Raw genomic sequence first — 21,703 nt, 5'->3', positions numbered from 1 at the left:
GGCATACAGGTGCAGCAGGTAAGCAGGAAGGCTAATGGAATGTTGGCCCTTATTTCAAGGGAGGGGGAATGTTGGAGCATAAGAGTAGGGAAGTTTTGCTGCAACTGTACAATGTAATGGTGAGACCACATCTGAAGTACTGTGAGCAGTTTTGGTCCCCTTATTTAAGGAACAAAATTATTTCATTGGAGACAGTTCAGAGAGCGTTCACGAGGACAATCCCCAGTATGGAAGGTTGTGTTATGAGGAAAAGTTAAACAGGTTGGGGCTCATTGGAATTTAGAAGAATGAGAGGTGATCTCATTGAAACATATAGGATTCTTAATGGGCTTAATAGGGTAAATACTGAGAGGATGTTTCCCTCCATGGGAGAGTCTGATGCAGATGGAGGATAAGAAAGTAGGGTCCCAAACCTGTGTCCTCTGTTTGAACAAAAGGAAGTATGAAAGGATGAGAGCGGAATTGGCGAATGTAGATTGGGGGTGCAGATTAGATGGTAGGATGGCTAAGGAACAGTGGAAGATTTTTAAGGAGATCTTATTTGGTACTCAGCAGAAATATATTCCAATGGTAAAGAAGGACTGTAAGAGAAGAGATAACCAGCCGTGGCTATCGAAGGAAATAAATGAGAGTATTAAATTAAAAGCTGATGCGTTCAGAGCAGCTAAAAATAGTGGGCAATTAGAAGATTGGCAAAGATTTTAAAAAACAACAAAGAATGACTAAGAAAGCAATAAAGAAAGGAAAGATAGGGTATGAAGCTAAACTGGCTCTAAATATAAACAATGATGGTAAAAGTTTTTACAAATATATGAGGAGGAGGAGACTGGCTAGAGTGAATGTTGGACCCTTGGAGGACGAGAGGGGGGAATTAGCGGTGGGTAATGAGGAAATGGCTGAGGCTTTAAATAAGCTTTTTGTGTCGGTCTTCACGGAGGAGGACACAAATAGCTTGCCGAATATTAAAGAGATAGAAGGATGGTAGGAGACGAGGTCCTTAATGCAATTATTGTCACTAGCAAGGTAGTGCTTGATAGACTAATGGGACTGAAGATAGACAAGTCCCCAGGACCAGATGGAATGCATCCCAGGGTTCTGAAAGAAATGGCAGATGTGATAGCAGATGCCTTAGTAATTATTTATCAAAATTTGCTTCACTCTGGGGAAGTGCCAGAAGATTGGAAAATGGCTAATGTTACGCTGCTGTTTAAAAAAGGTAGCAGACAAAAGGCAGGGAATTATAGGCTAGTTAGCTGAACGTCCGTAGTTGGAAAAATGCTAGAATCCATCATCAAAGAAGAAATAGCTAGACGCCTAGAAAAGAATGGTTTGATCAAGCAGACGCAGCATGGATTCGTGAAGGGGAAGTCATGTTTAACAAATTTATTGGATTTCTATGATGATGTGACTAGTGCAGTAGACAGAGGGGAACCAGTGGATGTGGTGTTTTTAGATTTCCAGAAGGCGTTTGATAAGGTGCCTCACAAAAGGTTGCTGCAAAAGGTTAGGGTGCACGGAGTTGGGGGTAAGGTGTTAGCGTGGATTGAAGATTGGTTGTCTAACAGGAAGCAGAGAGTTGGAATCAGTGGGTGCTTTTCTGATTGGCAGTTGGTGACTAGTGGAGTGCCGCAGGGATTGGTGCTGGGGCCTCAACTGTTTACCATTTACATAGACGATCTGGAGGAGGAGGCTGAGTGTAGGGTAACAAAATTTGCTGATGACACGAAGATGAGTGGAAAAGCGAATTGCGTGGAAGGTGCGGAAAGTCTGCAGAGAGATCTGGATAGGCTGAGTGAGTGGGCAAGGACTTGGCAGATGGAGCATAACATTCGGGAATGTGAGGTTATCCACTTTGGTAGAAATAAGAGTAGGAGGGATTATTATTTAAAGGGCGAAAAGCTGCAGCATGCTACAGTGCAGAGAGACCTGAGGGTCCTTGTGCACGAATCACAAAAATCCAGTCTGCAGGTGCAGCAGGTGATCAAGAAGGCGAATGGAATGTTGGCCTTATCACGAGGGGGATAGAATATAAAAGCAGGGAGGTCTTGCTGCAACTGTACAGGGCACTGGTGAGGCCGCAACTGGAGTACTGTGGCAGTTTTGGTCCCCTTATTTGCAAAAGGATATATTGGCCTTGGCAGGAGTATAGAGAAGGTTCACCAGGCTGATACTGGAGATGAAGGGGTTAGCTTATGAAGAGAGATTGAATAGACTGGGTCTGTACTTGTTAGAGTTTAGAAGGCTGAGGGGGGATCTTATAGAGACTTACAAGATAATGAAGGGGCTAGATAAGGTAGAGGTAGAGAGATTCTTCCTGCTTAGAAAGGATAGCAGATCTAGAGGGCACAGCCTCAAAATAAGGGGTGGGGGGACAGTTTAGAACAGAGTTGAGGAGGAATTTCTTCACTCAAAGGGTGGTGAATCTCTGGAATTCTCTGCCCATTGAAGTGGTGGAGGCTACCTCGCTGAATATCTTTAAGTCATAGGTAGATAGATTTCTGATAGACGAGGGAATTAAGGGTTATGGGGAGAAAGCGGGAAAGTGGAACTGATCCACTTCAGATCAGCCACGATCTTATTGAATGGCGGGGCAGGCTCAAAGGGCTGGATGGCCTACTCCTGCTCCTATTTCTTATGTTCTTATGAGTCTAGGACCAGAGGGCATAATCTCAGAATAAAGGGGTGCCAATTTGAGCCAAGACTGAGATGAGAAGGAATTTCTTTTCTGAGGGTTGTGAGTCTTTAGAACTTCTTGTTACAGAGAGCTATGTGGGCAGAGTAATTGTGTAGATTTAAGGCTGAATTGAATAGATTTTTGATCAGCAAAGGAATAAAAGGGGAAAGAGCAGGAAAGTGGATGTGAGAAATGTCGCCAGGTCAGCCATGATCCTATTAAATGGTGGAGCTGGCTCAAGGGGCTGAATGGCCTATTCCTGTTCCTATTTCTAATAGTGTTATCCTGTCCATGTCCACGCTGATTAACAAAGATCGAACTGCACTACACTGGCAGCACGGTGGCACAGTGGTTTGCACTGCTACCCCACAGAGCCAGGGACCAGGGTTCGATTCCCAGCTGTCTGTGTGGAGTTTGTACGTTCTCCCTGTGTCTGCATGGGTTTCCTCTGGATGCTCTGGTTTCCTCCCACAGTCCAAAAGACATGCTAGTTAGAGGTGCATTGGCCATACAAACGCAGCAATTTTCACAATGACTTCATTGCAGTGTTAATGTAGGCCTACGTGTGACACTAATAAATAAACTTATTTGAAGTCATGTTGGCCAATAATTTTTCTTTATTTTGAAACAAAGTACAAATTCTGAAACTTGCCAACAATTTTAAGAGTGAGACAGTGGCTGAAATGTGCCAGCTGTCTACACCGGCAGAATCTTCTGGCCCTACTGACAGCTCACTCAAGCCACAGATTTCCCAACCACTTTGTGGTGCAGTCAATGGAAAACACCCCATATAGGTCTTGGGACTAAAGGGATATTAAATTTGACTAGCCATGATCAAAATGAATGGCGGTGCAGGCTTGGCGAGCTGAATGGCCAACTTCTGCTTCTATTCCCTATGTTTCTATCAGCCTTTGTGAATGTAAAAATAGTTAAGATTATTTACTCACTTTCCCTAGGGGTTTAACAGTGTGATATCACACACACTATATCACAGATCAACATTAGATACATATGAAGGGGGAGAAAACATGAGATCCATCTCACATTCATCTAACATTCATTGAAGTTTAATATATGTATTGTCCAAGATGAAGCAGAAAGATGAGTCAGCTGGTATGTTATAGTCTATCTGTTGATGGTCCATCCTTAACAAAGGGATGTGTGAATTTGACAAGTAGCTGTAATTGCCCACATTTTAATTAGATATTTGCTTGAGTTTCAGGACTATCTGGGGCTGGCTCTGAATGCTGCCAAGTTGCATGTTAAATTACAACCACATTAAAAAGCTTTTGGTGGCCACTTTCTCAAATCTTGCTTTAAGCTGTGTAATAGCTTGAGGCCTGCACTGAGCATAACGCGTAACTATCAGAAATGCTTGAATTGGACAGTTTTTGCCAATCAATGTAGAGAAATTTATGTACCACATGTTTTGAGTGCTGATAAAACAGCAATAATTCTGCACTTTTTCACATTGTTTGGGGAGACAATGGTCTCATGGCATTATCACTAGGCTATTAATCCAGAAACTTAGCTTATCTTCTGGGGAACCAGGTTCGAACCTGGTTCCCCACCACGGCAGATAACGGAATTTGAGTTCAATAAAAGTATCTGGAATTAAGAAACTACCGATGACCGTAAAGCCGTTACGATTATTGAAAAACCCTTATGATTCACTAATGTCCTTTAGGGAAGGAAATCTGCCAATCTTACCTGGTCTGGTCTAGAAACTAAAAGCGGGAGAAGGTGATTTGGCCCTTCGAGCCTGGTGTGCCATTCACTTTGATCATGGCTGATTGTTGAATTCAGTATCCCAATTCCCCTGCACACCACCCCATCCCAAAAAGAACTCCAGAGCCACAGCAGTGTGGTTGACTCTCAACTGCCCTCTCAAGTGCAACTAGGGATTGGCAATAAATGATGGCCAGCCAGTGACAATGTAGAGATGCTGGCATTGGACTGGGGTAAGCATCAGTGCTTGCTCTATTGGTGAAGCTTACTCCAGCCAGCAACGCCCATGTCCCACCAATGAACAAAGAAAACTATTTGCAAACTCGTGTGGATTCTTTTGAAGGAAACATTTGTTATGCACAGTGCAGTTCATCAGTTGACTGTCCATGGTTGAAAAGGTGTTTTTCGAATTTAATCACATGCTGAGTCCTGTGCTATTTTCTGAAAAGCAGCAAGTAATGATGTGGCAAAACGTAGATTAGATCTGTTCTTAAACTGGGTATCATTAAATAGTGCGATGATTAAAGATAGAACACTATCCCAGCAGTAAAAATAGCACAAAACAGATGGCATTACTTCCTGTTAGAACGATATTTCTTGAAATGAAATCTCGAGCAGATAAGATTATTAGTGGATTTTCTTAATTTGTGATTCCACCCCTCACAACCCCAGTCTGTGATGCGTGGTCAAATAATATAAACAGAAGTTAATATACAAAATGGCTTTGTTATATGTTATAGGAATGTAAACTGCTGCCACAGTCTTTATCTTTCCATGAATGATAGTACTGGGAAGGCAACAATACCAATTTTTTTTTAGAACATCGGTATTTTCTGTTTTCGAACAGATTTCAGAATTTTATTGGACGTAACCCATAAATGCAATTTTCAATGCACTGATGCACTCTATTCAAAGTGGAACCCACGCTATTCATGATGACGTATTTTTGTCACTAATCATGTCATCATAGTTCACACTGCAATGATTTTCCATTTAATAGCTTGTTTTGTCAGGCAAGTGGGCTTACTACTATTAATATGAAGGAATATATTAGTGAAGGTATATGCAGTGCCCTTGAAAGCGCTGCAGCATTTTCCTTCTAATTACCAACTTTGCCAATCATAAACCCAGTTTGATTTTGGGTTTCGTCTGTCAGAAAAACAGGCTGACAGGCACTTCCAGCTGAATCCTAAGGAAGTATATTTCATGCTGCATTTACTAATACTTTTAGTGGAGACACAAAACAGCATGTTTTTAAAATTAGTTTTGATACTGTCTTCAAGGATTAATGGCTAAATGGATTTTAGGATAATTTGCTTAAGTGTTTTAAATCTTGCCAGAATACAAAGTTTGAATAAGGATACTCGACGCATCCATTGGAGTGAAAGGCTTGCCATTTTTTAAGTGTACAGTCATTATTGCAAAATCTGGCTTAACCAGGATCAAATAGGACACATTAATACAGCTAAATATTTAAAATTTTGGATCTGATTTTTCCATATCTAAATATTCCTTATTTGGGAAATGCAGGAGAGTAGTTTGAGTCTGAAGTTCACCTAGTTCATCAACCAGCTTGGGTCACTGTCTATGTGGAGTTTGCATATTCTCTCCATGTCCGCATGGGTTTCATCTGGTGCTCTAGTTTCCTCCCACAGTCCAAAGATGTGCGAGTTAGTTGGACTGGCCATGCAAAATTGCCCCTTCGTTTTTTTTTGGGGGGCGCTAGCTAGGGTAAATGCTTGGGATAATGGGGATATGGGTGGGACTGTGGTCGGAGCAGACTTGATGGGCCACATGGCCTCCTTTGGCACTGTAGGATTCTATAATCAATCTTTTATTATATTTTGAGTTGGTGCTGCAGACTAATCATGGTCGCAAATCATAAATTGCTGACACTTTTTAGTATGTTGGTGATAGCTGTCAGCACCTGGTCCGACAAGCCCAGTCTAATTTACCAATGTTTCCTGAATTCCATAGACAAAATCAAGCCCAATTTTACCTCTAAGGTAGCCAAAAATGTGTGTTGTGAATTCACAACAAAACAGCAGAGTATTGGTAACTTACCTCTGCCATGTTTTGTTGAATTGAGTATGTTTCAAACTGAGGAGGTTTCTACAAAATTCAATCCAGCGTGGCAAGAGAATGAGAAATTCTCAATCTAGATACCCTTTGTATACTTCAACTTGACTTGTTTCTGCCATGTGTACTCCGTACCTTTTCAGAACAATATCCCCTGGTCCCCTGAAACACCACACCTAACATCCTTGTCTTATATCATGACTTTGACCTATCTTAACTGCACAGTCTTCTCCATTTGTGTGCATCCCTTTCCTTCACTCCACCATTGTTGCATGTCACTCCAACATCTCACCTGAAAGACAGCACTTCTGAAGTGTGGCACTCTCACAACACTACTGAGTTGTGTCAGCCTAGATTATGAAGTCAAATTTCTGGAGTGGGACTTCAATCCACAAGCTTTTGACTCAGGCGAAGAGTGCAACAACTGAGCCTCAGCAAAATGTTAGGAGTAAAGTTTTACAGTCCCAAAATGAAACAAACTGCAAGCCCATTTTAAGAAATATGATTACAAATTATGATTGTTTTAGGTAATGACATGAATCAAACTAGTTGACATTTTTAAACTCAAACCAAAACGTGCCTACCAGAAGGGGCAGGCAGTCAGTGCAGGAATCCCCTGTGGTCATCCTTCTCTCTAACAAGTATACCATTTGGATACTGTTGGGGGAGATTGGCTATCAGGGGATACCAGCAGCAGCAGCCAAAGCGGTGGTACCACAGCTGGCTATGTTTTTAGCAGGGAGGGACAAAGAGGACTAGAGTAATAGTTATAGGGGAGTCTATAGTTAGAGGTACGGATCGGCATTTCTGTGGACGTGACAGAGACTCCAGGATAGTATGTTGCCTCCATGGTGCCAGGGTCCAGGATATCTCTGAACAGACAGAAAGCATTCTGAAGGGAGAGGGTGAACAGCCAGAGGTCGTGGTACATATTGGTACTAACAAAGTAGGCAGGAAGAGTGATGAGGTTCTGCAGCAGCAGTTTAGGGAGTTAGGTAGAAAATTAAATAGCAGGACTTCTAGAGTTGTAATCTCAGGATTACTCCCTGTGCCACGTGCTAGTGAGGCTAGGAATAGGCAGATATTGCAGTTCAACAAATGGATAAACAGCTGGTGTAAGAGGGAGGGTTTCAGATATCTGGACCACTGGGGTCTCTTCCGGGGCAGGTGGGACCAGTACAACAAGGACGGGTTGCATCTAAATTGGAAGGGCACAAAAATTCTGGCCGGGAGGTTTGCTAGTGTCACACGGGAGGATTTAAACTAGCTTGGCGGGGGAGGGGGGGAGGGATCCAAAGCAAAGGTGAATTAGCTGAAGGGGAACGAGAGAGTAGGGCCAGTAAGACTCAGAGAAACAGCAGGCAAGGTGGGATTGCAAATCAGAGACAGTATGGTGGACTGAAGTGCATTTGATTCAACACAAGAAGTGTAACAGGTAAGGCAGATGAACTTAGAGCTTCGATTAATACTAGGAACTTTGATGTAGTTGCCATTGCGGAGACTTCATTAAGGGAAGGACGGGATTGGCAGCTTAACATTCTAGGATATAGATATTTCAGGAGTGATGGGATCTAAAAGGGGTGGGGGAGGTACACTACTGATTGAGGAGAATATCACAGCTGTACCATAGGAGGGCTCATACAGCGAGGCAATATGAATAGGAAAGTTGGAGTCACAATGTTGGGGGTTTACTATAGGCCACCCAACTACCAGCAGGAGATTGAGGAACAGATATGTAGGCAGATTTTGGCAAGGTGTAAAAGTAATAGGGTTATTGTGGTGGGAGATTTTCATTTCCGTTGCACTGGGACTCACTTAGTGCTAGGGGCGTGGATGGGACAGAGTTTGTAAGGAGCATCTAGGAGGGCATCCTGAAACAGTATGTAGATAGTCAACTAGAGAAGGGGCCATACTGGACCTGGTACTGGGGAGCCCAGCCAGGTGGTCGATGTTTCAGTAGGGGAGCAGTTCAAGAACAGTGACCACAATTCAGTAAGCTTTAAGGTGCTAAATTGGGGGAAGGCTAATTACAACAATATTAGACAGAGACTGAAGAATTTGAATTGGGGGCAGATGTTTGAGGGCAAATCAATATCAGACATGTGGGAGGCTTTCAAGTGTAAGTTGGTAGGGATTCAGGATTGGCACATTCCTGTGAGGATGAAGGATAAGTATAGCAAGTTTTGGGAACCTTAGATAATGAGAGATATTATGAGTCTCGTCAAAGAGAAAAAGGAAGCATTTGTCAAAGCTAGGAGGCTGGGAACACATGAAGCAAGTGTGAAATACAAGGAAAGTAGAAAGAAACTTAAGCAAGGAGTAAGAAGAGCTAAAAGGAGTCATGATAAAGCATTAGTCAGCAGGATTAAGAAAAATCCCAAGACTTTTTACACATATATAAAGAGCAAGAGGGTAGCCAGGGAGAGGGTTGGCCCACTCAAGGATAAGGGAGGAAATCTATGCGTGGAGCCAGAGGAAATAGGTGAGGTATTAAATGAGTACTTAAAGTCAGTATTCACCAAAGAGAAGGACTTGGTGGATGATGATTCTGGGAAAGGATGTGTAGACACTTTGAGTCATGTTGAGATCAAAAAGGAGGAGGTATTAGGGTTCTTGAGAAACACCAAGGTAGACAAGTCTCCAGGGCCTGATGGGATATAGCCCAGAATACTGAGAGAGGCAAGGGAGGAAATTGCTGGGGCCTTGAGAGAAATCTTTGTATCTTCACTGGCTACAAGGGAGGTATCAGAGGATTGGAGAATAGCCAATGTTGTTCCTTTGTTTAAGAAGGGTAGCAAGAATAATCCAGGTAATTACAGGCTGCTGAGCCTTACATCAGTGGTAGGGAAACTATTGGAAGGATTCTTCGAGGTAAGATTTATTCCCACTTGGAAATAAGTGGAGGTATTAGTGAGAGGCAACATGGTTTTGTGACGGGGAGGTCATGTCTCGCGAACTTGATCGAGTTTTTCAAGGAAGTGGATGTTGTCTACATGGGCTTCAGTAAGGCCTTTGACAAGGTCCGTCATGGCGGATTGGTGCAGAAGGTGAAGTCGCTTGGGATCAGAGGTGAGTTGGCAAGGTGGATACAAAACTAGCTCAATCAAAGAAGACAGGGTAGCAGTGGAAGGGTGCGTTTCTGAATGGAGGGCTATGACAAGTGGCGTTCCTCAGGGATCAGTGCTGGGAGCTTTGCTGTTTGTAATATGTATAAATGATTTGGAGGAAAATGTAACTGGATTGATTAGTAAATTTGCGGACAACACAAAGGTTGGTGGATTTGCGGATAGTGATGAGGCCCATCAGAGGATACAGCGGGATATGGATCAGTTGGAGACTTGGGCGGAGAGATGGCAGATGGAGTTTAATCCTGACAAATGTGAGATAATGCATTTTGGAAAATCTAATACAGATAGGAAATATACAGTAATTGGCAGAATCCTTAAAGAGTATTGATAGGCAAAGGGGCCTGGGTGTACATGTACACAGATCATTGAAAATGGCAATGCAGTGGAGAAGGTAGTCAAGAAGGCATACGGCGTGCTTGCCTTCATCGGTCAGGGTATTGAGTTTAAAAATTGGCAAGTCATGTTGCAGTTTTATAGAACTTTAGTTCGGCCGCACTTGGAATATAGTGTTCAATTCTGGTCGCCACACTACCAGAAGAATGTGGAGGCTTTGGAGAGGGAAAAGAAAAGAATTACCAGGATGTTGCCTGGTATGGAGGGCATTAGCTATGAGGAGAGATTGGAGAAACTTGATTTGTTCTCACTGGAATGACAGAGGTTGAGGTGAGAACTGATAGCAGTCTACAAGATTATGAGAGGCATGGACAGAGTGAATAGTCAGAAGTTTTTTCCCAAGGTGGAAGAGTCAATTACTAGGGGGCATAGGTTTAAGGTGCGAGGGGCAAATTTTAAGAGATGTACAAGGCAGATGTTTTACACAGAGAGTGGGAGCCTGGAACTCGTTACAGGGGGAGGTAGTGGAAGCGGATACGGTAGTGACTTTTAAAGAGCGTCTTGACAAGTATATGAATGAGATGGGAATAGAGGGATATGGACCCCAGAAGCGTAGGGGATCTTAGTTAAGTCAGGCAGCATTGTTCGGTGCAGGCTTGGAGGGTCAAAAGGCCTGTTCTTGTGCTGTAATTTTCTTTGTTCTTTGTTACTTTGCCAAGTGAAAATTAAAAAGTCTGTAAAAGACACTGACACTTTTGGATTTAACTGTCCAAAATGCATGTTTATCTTCTTTCTCTTAAATGCCCAGATAAAATTTATAAGCATCAGTGAGGAATGTAGTGTTCAGTTGTTCTCTGTTTGATTATGTGAGTCTGTTTACCATTGTTCACTGTGCTTGATTAATCAAGCCTGGGGTGTAGACTCAGAGAAAAGTAAAAAAAAACTGCAGAAGTTGCTGGAAGCAAAGAGCTGGAAGCTCGGAACAGATATTTTAATCTTGTTATGGTTATAAATAAGCAAGCAGCATCTCTGTGGCATATAAAATTTACGACAAGCAATTAACATGATCATAAGATAAAAGTTTACTTGTATAGTTTAAAGATGTCCAAACTAAAACTTACCCACTATCCATCAGATGTGAAGTTTGTCTCGGAGATTAACATAAGTTACACATCATGCATTCGCTTCTTCAACCAAGACCCATGCACGCTTCTGGAGTGGAGCACTGTGTAGTTCAGACTATGCCAACACCAGCATGTGATGGGTCAGGTCGGCTGCTCTTCTTTACATTTAATTTATTTAGACGTTCCTCTTTGTTCCTTTGCTATATACCCCTGCCTCGCCATAGCGTTTGTGGTCATTTCTCTTGTTGAACTGCATCTCTTCAGTAAATAAGTTGCTACAGCTTTTTCTGAAAGCACAGTTTGTAGACTCCGTTCTCCTTTCAGGACTTGCAGTGTTGCATATTTAACGACCGTTGGAACATAATTTCAACTGTAATATTTTCTCACCTACGTTTCTAACAGAAGCACAACAGCTGAATGGTCAACCCTTCTATTCTTACAGATATTGAGGGACAAACTGCACGTAACCAGCAGTTCAGGTTTTAGCTTCTACCAGAATGGTTAGTTTCTTGTGTTTGCATTCCGAAGGATTTGATGCTTATCAGCCATCTATTTTGAATGCTTCATTGCCTGCATTTTTAATTACTTGTCAGGTTTCTGGTCATTTTCTTAACCGCTATTATGCAGATCTGCAGATTTATGCTGTTATCCCCATCCCTGATAATCATGAGATACTGCAGAAAGAAGCTATACCCGACCATATTAAAAGTTTCTATAGGGTCAACAATATCTGGAGGTTCAGATATGATAGACCATTCCACAAAGGAATCAAGGACAAAGAAAATGAATTCAAGGTAAGCATATTTCTTTAATGTGAGTACCACATTGATTAAATCCAAATATCTGTATTTGAGTCTAACTTGTATAGATGAAACTTGGTGATTTAGAATATTGTTGTCTTGTAACTGTAGTCTGGGATTGAGATTTCACCCTCTTATTGGAATGAGTAAGGATCACATTGCCACGAAAAGTGGGACCAGTATGCCAGTTTACTGACACCCTCCTGTCCTTGGGCCATTTTCCTAGAGGCACGATCAGAGTCAGAAAGCTTTCCTGCCCGCAAGCAGCAGGTAGCCACCTGTGACAATTTCTTTTAAAAGGTTTAAAAGTTTCTGGGAAACGTTTTCACTCTTACCTTTGTTAGAGCCCTGGACCAGAATCCCAAATGACATTAGGAAGCCAGACTAAACCCTAGCAATTTTTATTATTTGGCATAAATGCTCAGTCCAGGAACAATTCCACTGAAAAATTGGGGATCTTTTATAATAAACCAAACTTTTCACCCTTTTCAAACTTTTTGAGGGTGGCACAGTGATTAGCACTGCTGCCTCACAGCTTCAGGGACCTGGGTTCAATTCTAGCCTTGGGTGACTCTCTGTGTGGAGTTTGCATATTCTCTCCATGTCTGCATGAATTTCTTCCAGGTTCTCCAATTTCCTCACACAGTCCAAAGATGTGCAGATCAGGGGAATTGGTCTTTCTAAATTGCCCCTTTATGTCCCAAGGTCTGTAGGTTAAGTGGATTAACCATGGTAAATGTGTGGAGCTACAGGGATGTGGGGAGGGGAGGGCCTGGGTAAGATGCTCTGTCAGAGTGTCTGCAATGACTCGATCGGCTAAATAGCATGTTCCGCACTGTAAGGATTCCATTCTATGAAACTTTATTTAATCTCACAGTTTTAAGTATAACTCTAACAAAGTAACGCAGCTTAACTCTCGGCAGTTGAACAATGTATTAAAAAATGAAAGGAAACCATTTTGATTTCTAACTTCCCACTGTTTCTGCTCCATTTTCTTACTTTAATGCAGTTAGAAACCATAAATATACTTGCTATAAGAGTGTAGTCATTTATGAAACTTTGAGAGAGAGATTTTGAGTTTCAGAGCAGCTTGCAAACCTATGTCTTTAAACAAACCCCAGCCAGAACTAAAAGCTGCTACATACCTAACTCCTCCCATTAACCAGATTCTCTCATAACCCTGTCAACCAACCAATTCAAAAACCCCAGAGAAATCTTCATCTGTAAACAAAAATCCATTCGCCCTCTCCTAAATGAACACTATACAGCTAAAATGAGTAACTATCCTGATCTTCCAGTATCTGAGTTGCATTTCCTCCAAACATACTGATTGCCTGTTGGAAAAAAAACTGAATTTTGAAACATTTTCCTTTTACATATTAAAAAAAATTATCTCTTGCAATAGTACACTATAACCACATCTAAAACGAAGGATGCTACTCCTTCTGCGCTGGGAGACCACACCCCTCTCAGGACATGAACTGGCCAATTCAACAAAACGCATTGCTGGGTGATTGTTTCACACAGTGCGGGATCAGCCCACACACCACCGTCCATTTGACCCTGATGCCCAGTCCCATAAGGTCATAAGATATAGGAGCAGAATTAGGCCATTCAGCCCATCAAGTTCATTCCATCATTCAATCATGGCTGATATGATTCTCATCCCCATTCTCTTGCCTTCTCTCTGTAATCCTTGATTCCCTTATTGATCGAGAACCTATCTAACCAACCAAATGTCTCACAACTGAGTTTGAATTCAGGATTTTAATTGCTTCGTTATGTTTTCAGTTCACAGGACATGAAAATGTTAAGACTGAAACATAAAAATGTAATCAATATTAAGTTTAAATTGCCACATGCAGATAATGGGTTGTAACATGGATTTTATTACATTTCATTACCTCCCTCTCTCATTTTTGTCAGAGCCTATGGATTGAGCGAACTACTTTGACATTGGTTCAAAGTTTACCAGGTATCTCCCGCTGGTTTGAAGTAGATAGACGTGAAGTGGTGAGTTCAAGCAGCCAATTGCAAATTTCTCGATGGTAAAGATGCTGTATTCTGACTTGCATAATCTTTATACCAAATACAGACTGTAGCTTTTTTCAAAGTAAAATAATAGCAGCATGAACAGAAACAAAAAGTTACTTGAAATTTCCAGCATGTATTTTAATATCTTGTTTTAATCTTTTAAAAGAAAGTTGACTTCTGTCGGCTATCTATTTTTAGGTTGAAATGAGTCCACTTGAAAATGCAATTGAGGTGCTGGAGAACAAGAATCAACAACTGCGAACCTTAATCACCCAGTGTCAATCAAGACAGATGCAGAATATAAATCCCCTGACCATGTGTCTCAATGGAGTCATTGATGCGGCAGTTAATGGAGGACTTGCCAGATACCAAGAGGTAATTAGAGGAGCGTGGGGATGGGTGGAACAAGGAACCCAAACCGTCCATGGAAATATTTAACAGGATAACAAATTCCTTGTCTTGCCCAAGGTCTTTCTGAAAAACTGTTCCAAGTCTGTTTTATTAATATATTAATCAGTGGTTTGTTCCAGCCACCCAAGCAATTTGTACGTTAAAAGCAGCGAGGCGCTTTCATCATTCTGAATAAACTTGTAAAGCTTTGAGCTCAAGCCGAGATTAGAAGCATACAGTTAAATCAAAAAGCTACCTTAGGTCAAATATCGGACATAATGGGAACTCAGGTTGTCAAAGAGAAACCTTTCAGCGATTTTCTCATTTACTTGCAGGAGAAACTATTTACAAGCCAATCCACCTATTATCATAACAGTACCCGCTTTCTATGTCCAGTGAATTTAACCCCACGTTCCCCTACCTCTGCCTTGAGAGCAACACTTAACTTTCAAGAAAAACACAAAAATTACTTATGTAGAGTTTCATATGAAATACAGCTCAGAAGTAGGCCATTCTGCTCAACCCATCCTCTGTTTATCCTTTCCCATCTCACACTCGGCTTCACCATCTATTCACCACGTCTCCATTTCACTTCCCTTAAATACATATTTACTGTTCACCTCAACCACTCCCTATGGTAGTGAGCTACCACTCTCTGGATAAAGATGTTTCCTTCCAAATCCTCTGTTTGATTCCTTGGTGAACATTTCCTATTGACAACATCAATTTTTACACACTGTCTCTGTTTAAATTCTCAATTTTAAAAACCTCTTGAAGGTCATCACTCAGCCTTCTGCTTAAGGGAAAAGAGACCAAATTTTCATCCTTTTCCTGATGGTACAACCATTCATTTCTGGTATCATCCTCGTAAATCATTTTTGTACAGTCCCCAGTGCCTCTTTTCCTTTTTATGATATAATGAGTAGATCTGTGCACGGTGATCCATGTATTTCGATCAAGGATTGGTACAAGTCAGGTATCTAATTTTGAATTTTGCCCTTTTAAAAATTAATCATAATTACTTGAGTTGTCTTGATGACCTTATTAACGAGTGTCACTGCATACTGATCTGTACTTGCAGATCCTTTTGCTCCATGATTTCTTTTTGATCTTTACTTTCTAAGTAATATGTGCCCTCCTTACCACAATCTAATGCCTCTCATTTGTCTGGGTTGAAATTAATTTGCCAGTTGTATGCCTATTGTTTATGTTTGCTAATGCCACTTTATTTATCAAAGTTTGCCTCAACATTGATTTATTCCCCTCATGCCCGTCAAAGTTGACATCTGCAAATTTAGCAATTGCATTTTTGATTCCAAGCTTTAAATTGTTAATATAAATTGTGGACAACAGGGCCCCAGAACTGGGCCTTGTGGGATACCCAGCTTCTGACCTTTTGGTCGGCTCGGTAACTCCCCTTTACTCTGATGTTTGGCTTTCTATCTTGCAACCAGAGGATTATCCATTGTGCTACTTGCCTGCTGGCATGCAATAAAGTTATGCCAAATTCCTTCTGTGGCAAAATGGTCAAAAATCCCAACAAATTCAGATTGATTAGCAATCCTGAGAATGCAGGTTTAAGGTTTAGAAAATTGGGGGTAAAAAGCAACATGTACCAGTAAAAATATAATTGTCAAATAATTTGCCAGTACTAGCTTTTCGGCCTTCAGGTTGGCTGAAAAGTCAGTTTATCATGTTCGAATGATTTTGTAGGTTTCCCATGCATTCAGTTGTGGTAAATAAAGAACATTTCTCCAATTTAAAATGCTATATCATGCATGCTGGTCAGTGTACAACTTCATCAATTTTGTGTTGATAATTCATCATTTCCTCCTTCCTTTCACAGCTATCCCACTGACTACATTTATCACTAAATATGAAATGTACTAAACCCAATAGAGCAGATGGTAGCAATAATTCATAGTCTGAATGATCTACCATTCCTTATTGTTATGAACTGCACAAATATCTTCAAAGTGGCAATTATGGGTTATTCACAGTGAATTGACTCCACTGGTATTTCAATGAGGACAATATCCCTTGAAATTGAAAACAGAAGCACATTGCCTAATAGTACATTTACTAATTCTGCCATCCTCCCTGATATTACAACAAAAAATGTCATTTTTAAATAGCACCTTTATATTGAGTAAAGCGTGAGCAATTGTCCAACTTAATTTGACACCAAGCATAGGAAATAATAAGACAGGTGGCCAAAGAACAAGGTCTTAAAGGACAAAAGAGGTTGACAGAGGGTATTCCTGAGCTTTGGACCTGAGTGACTGAAACTTGGGTCACCAAAGTTGTGGCTGCCACTAATGGAGTTAAGAAAATCTGGGATTCACAGGAGGCCATTTTTGGAGAAGTACAGAAATCTATATGCGACTAGGGCAAGGCCATAGATTAATTTGTAAACAAGGATGCTAATGTTGAAATTGAGGTTTTACCAGACCAAGAGTCCATGTAGAGCAGGGATTTTTTTTAACAATTCATTTACAGATCTGGGTTAGGTCAGCTTTTATTGCCCATCCTTAGTTGTACTTGAGAATTATGTCATGTTGTATTTACAGCAATGGGCTGTTCAGCCCAACAGATCCATTTCAGTATTTATGTCTCCTCCCAGCCTCCTTCATCTAATCCCATCAACATATCCTTCTCTTTTTTTTCCCTCTTCTTCTATAAGCTTCTGTTTAAACGCTTCACCTTTGCTATGTACCTCAACCCCTTCCTGTGCTAGCAGGCCCCACATTCTATTACTCTCTGGGTAAAGAAGTTTTCTCTTGAATTTCCTATTGAAATTTTTTAACAAGTTTTTTGTATTTGTAGTCCATCATTCTAGACCTGCCCAGAAATGGAAACATCATCTCTACATCTTCCCTATTAAACACTCATATTTTTAAAAATCTCTTATCAGGTCACCCCTCTGTCCTTTTCCTAGTGTAAAACCCCAGCCTTTTCAATCATTCCCACAAGGTAAAACCCTTCAGTTCTGATATAATTCCAAAAAGTCATTTTTGCACCTTCACCAGTGTTTGAATATAATTTTATTATGATCCATTTATTATAAGGGCTGTTATCAGAGCTGAACTGTATTCTCAAGTGTACTATAACCAAATTATTTTTGTAAGCTTAATGTAGTCTTTCTGCTTTTAAATTCTATCCCCATAGAAATGGACCCACGTGGTTTTTCTTGTTTTTGTTTAATAGCTTTATTAACCCACGCTGCTACTTTTAGTGTTTTGTGAGCCTTTACGCTAGGTCTCTCTGATAGTCCCAAGCGAACACATGAGCAGTAGATCTCTCTCCATTTGAATCTTGTTGGTTAAGGAACATTGACATATTACAAGGGAGGGGGAGATGTACCTAGACTGATTGCTCCAGACTCCAGCCCAGAAATGTGCAGGTTAGATTGATTGGCCATGGAAAATTGTCTTAGTATCCCAAGATGTATAGATTAGGTTAATTAGTGAATTAAGTATGTGGGGTTACAAGGAAAGAGCCTGGGTAAGATGCTTTGTTGGAAAGTCATTGCAGTCTCCATGGTAAATGGCCTCCCTCTGCACTGTAAGGATTCTATGATTGCAGTCACACACCTCATGTTAGTGTGATTGGTAATGTGCAGAGTAAGGGCATCCAGGTGAGATGGGAATGAAGATCTGAAGAAACAGATCACATCCAGTTGGTCCTAAATACTTGCTACTGGTGAGGATAAGGATAAAGACTGTGGGAGGAATAGCCAAAGCACCATGCCGCTCAGGAGCAAGAAGCTGTCCAAAGTGGGGTGTTTTGGGGGACGAGGAGATGCTTAACGTCATTGTTGTAAAGTTTTCAGTAATTAGAGGGATGGATAACATCCTTTGCACGCAGAGTCAAGAGTCCTGCTACATGGTATTTTTTTTAACCTGGTGCCATAGTGAGAAACATCATAAACTAGCTTCCAAAAAAAGTGGCACGGGTGGGAGAGGATCCATTCCTTATGACTGCTGTTGGGATCAATACGTACGGAAGAGTAGGCAAAGGTCCTGTTTAGAGACTACTGGAGAGCAGAGTTAATTTAAGGAACAAGATCTCAAAGGTTACCATCTTTAAATTATTAACTAATCCAGATGCAGATCGGTGTGAAGAAAGCAGACTAAGGCAGTGTGTACATTAATTTTTTTAAAAGAAGGGATTCCATTCCGTACGGCACTACTAGTATCAGGACAAGGAAGATCTCTATTGCTGGGAATGGCACCACCTGAACCAGGGGCTAGGGTCCTAACAGGATGATTGGGCAGTCACAAGGACTTTAAATTAGGCTGCTTAGATCGATAAAATATTATAAATAACAGTTCAAAAGGAAAGAGAATAATGGTCAAAAAGCAGTACAGTACTACAGATAAAGTGAAGCTAAAGAATGTAAAGTAATTCAACGAGGAAAAAGAAATAAAAACCTGTGAGCAAAACATTAGAGCAGAAGGATAGTTTTGGGTGTGTGGCCCAAGTAAATGCATTTTAGCCAAATGCATGAAGTGGGCAGCACAGTGGCACAACGGTTAACACTTGGGTTCAATTGCCGGCTTGGATCAGTCACTGTCTGTGTGCAGTTTGCACATTCTCCCCATGTCTGCATGCATTTCCTCCAGGTGCTCCAGTTTCCTCCCACAGTCCAAAGATGTACAGGTTAGATTGATTGGTCATGGTAAATAGCCGCCTAGTGTCCCAAGATACATAGGTTAGAAGGATTAGCAGGGTAAATATGCAGGGTTATGGGGAAAGGGCCTGGGTGGGATTGTTGTTGGTGCAGACTTGATGGGCTGAATGGCCTCCTTCTGCACTATAGGATTCCATGATCCTATGAAATGACAGCAATGATGAGGTAAAGGGGAAGAACAGCCTCTGTAATTAAATATGAAGTCACTTCACAGAAAAGAATGTAACAACAGGAAAACAGTGGGAATTTAATTAGTAGAATTACGAAATAGAAGAGGATTTAAGGCAGCAACAGCAGTTGTGTTGAGGCCCTCTTGTAGCAGCTGTGGAGTGGTATAAATAGAGGGATTAGATGTATGGTTTTAATGGAGGATTTTAACTTTCATTTAGATTGGGATTAATGGACAAGCATGTGTAAGAAAGGTGGGGAATTCCTGGAATGTGCTCAGAATGTAACAATAGGTCAAATAACTAACAAGGCAGCATGCCATGCAATTTAGTAATGAATGTTGAATCAGATTTGGTTGAAAGCCTAATAATGCATGAACATTACCTAACAACAGTCATGATATGATCATGTTCACATTGTGTTTGAAAGGAAGAAATGTGGAATAGCCACTAAAATTCTGGATTTGGGGTGAGGCTGATTTCAATGTGATGTGGCAGAGACCATGGGTGGAATTTTCCACTGTTCAGGCCAGTTGGATTTTCTGGTCCTGCTGCAGTGACTGGAGAAAAAGTCTGTGTACCTGTCCCCAGTGTTGCGAAGGATGGGTCTGGCCACACTGCTGCGGAACGCTCCGAGTAGTTGGACCATACCGCAGCACCTGTCCTTCGTGGAGGAATTTTTCCAGAAACACTCCTTTGACCACACGGTGATTAAGCAGTGGTCAGCGCGTGACGTCCTTGGGGCCCTGAGAGAAAAGGAGACGGCGGATCCTGTCGGAAACTGCAGCAGGCGACGGTGCAGAGGGACCTCGGGGTCCTTGTGCATGAGTCGCAAAAACCCAGCTTGCAGGTGCAGCAGGTGGTCAGGAAGGCGAATGGGATGCTGGCCTTCATAGCGAGGGGGATTGAATATAAAAGTAGGGAGGTCTTGCTGCAGCTGTATAGGGCATTGGTGAGGCCGCAGCTGGAGTACTGTGTGCAGTTTTGGGCGCCGCACCTGCGCAAGGATATTTTGGCCCTGGAGGGAGTGCAGAGGAGGTTTACTAGGCTGATACCGGAGTTGAGGGGATTGAGCTATGAGGAGAGGCTGAATAAACTGGGCTTGTACTCGTTAGAGTTTAGAAGAATGAGGGGAGATCTCATTGAGACGTATAAGATGATGAATGGGATGGATAGGATAGAGGTGGAGAGACTCTTCCCGCTCAAAAAAGACAGTAGGACTAGGGGGCACAGCCTCAAGATAAAGGGGAGGCGGTTTAGAACGGAGTTGAGGAGGAACTTCTTCACTCAAAGGGTGGTGAATCTCTGGAATTCTCTGCCCGTTGAAGTGGTGGAGGCTGCCTCGCTAAATATTTTTAAGAAGCGGGTTGATGGGTTCTTGATAAGAGAGGGGATTAAGGGTTATGGGGAGAGGGCGGGAAAGTGGAACTGAGCCACAACAGATCAGCCATGATCTTATTGAATGGCGGGGCAGGCTCGAAGGGCTAGATGGCCTACTCCTGCTCCTATTTCTTATGTTCTTTATGTTCTTAAGGTTCCCTGAGCGGACTGTCAGTGTCATCTGGCAGAACGCCTCATCACCAGAACTGACAAACAAGCACCAAGATCTGGCTTGGCTGGTGGTGAGAAGGGCACTCCCTGTCAGATCCTTTATGCACGCTCGAGGTCTCAACATCACCGCACGCTGCCCTTGAAGCGGCTGTGGGGCGGATGAGACGGTCGCATACCTCCTTATGGAATGTGCCTTTGCAAAGAAGGTCTGGAGTGAGATACAGTGGTATTTGTCGAGGTTCGTCCCCAACAGCTCGGTGACGCAGGACTCTGTGCTCTACGGGCTGTTTCCGGGGACGCATACCGAGACAAATATCAACTGCTGCTGGAAGGTCATCAGCTCGGTGAAGGACGCACTTTGGTCCACCCGAATCTTGCTGACCTTCCACCAGAAAGAACTGTCCTCGACCGAGTGTTGCACACTGGCACATTCCAAGGTCCAGGACTACGTGCTGAGGGACGCGCTGAAGCTTGGAGCAGCCGCCGCAAAGGCACAGTGGGGAAAGGCCACACTGTAAGGCCTTTTAACGGAGGCAGACCGAGGGCCCGGGAACTGCAGAATACCCTCGACCTGCGGAGCTGTGTGCTAATCTGAGCAATAACGGCACACAGTAATTAATTGAGGCATGTAGAAAGGTTTAGGTATTGAAATGTAATCATTGTAATCAGAACAAATCTGTAAATATTGAGGCATGGATATAGTTTTTAAGTTTTGAAATGTAGTCATTGTAGTTTGTACGGATCTGTAAAAGTGTTTTAATTCCACGTTGTGTTTGCTGTTCAAAGCCCTGTATATTTGAAATAGATTAATCGAGTTTTTTTTATGAATAAAGTATATTTTTGGTTTAAAAAAAAAAAAATTTGGCCAAGTGCCAAACTATCTGTCCTTGCTTGCAGTGGCAACAGGGCGTGAATGACCGGAAAATCCCGACCTATTATTTGGGCAAATCTGTCAATGAGTAAAATGGCAGAAATTCTGTGGGAAGTGCTCAAAGAAACAAA

At 41.9% G+C, this 21,703-nt stretch overlaps 1 protein-coding gene across 5 annotated transcripts in view; it reads left to right on the top strand.

The window, feature by feature from the left end:
- The window catches only part of LOC145344156 (dedicator of cytokinesis protein 4-like), a 410,020-nt gene that overhangs the window by 323,117 nt on the left and 65,200 nt on the right, over positions 1-21,703 (top strand). For all 5 annotated transcript variants that reach the window (XM_080191055.1, XM_080191054.1, XM_080191053.1 and 2 more), the window contains 3 exons: positions 11,694-11,860; positions 13,793-13,879; positions 14,099-14,275. In XM_080191055.1, coding sequence (XP_080047181.1) covers positions 11,694-11,860; positions 13,793-13,879; positions 14,099-14,275 — 431 coding nt within the window. The remainder of the gene's footprint in view (positions 1-11,693; positions 11,861-13,792; positions 13,880-14,098; positions 14,276-21,703) is intronic.

The sequence above is a fragment of the Carcharhinus amblyrhynchos genome, chromosome 6, assembly GCF_965287045.1.
Source record: "Carcharhinus amblyrhynchos chromosome 6, sCarAmb.v2.hapA, whole genome shotgun sequence".
NCBI classification, from domain to species: Eukaryota; Metazoa; Chordata; class Chondrichthyes; order Carcharhiniformes; family Carcharhinidae; genus Carcharhinus; species Carcharhinus amblyrhynchos.
Note: the sequence above shows the minus strand (reverse complement) of the source record. Positions and strands in the feature narration are given on the sequence as shown.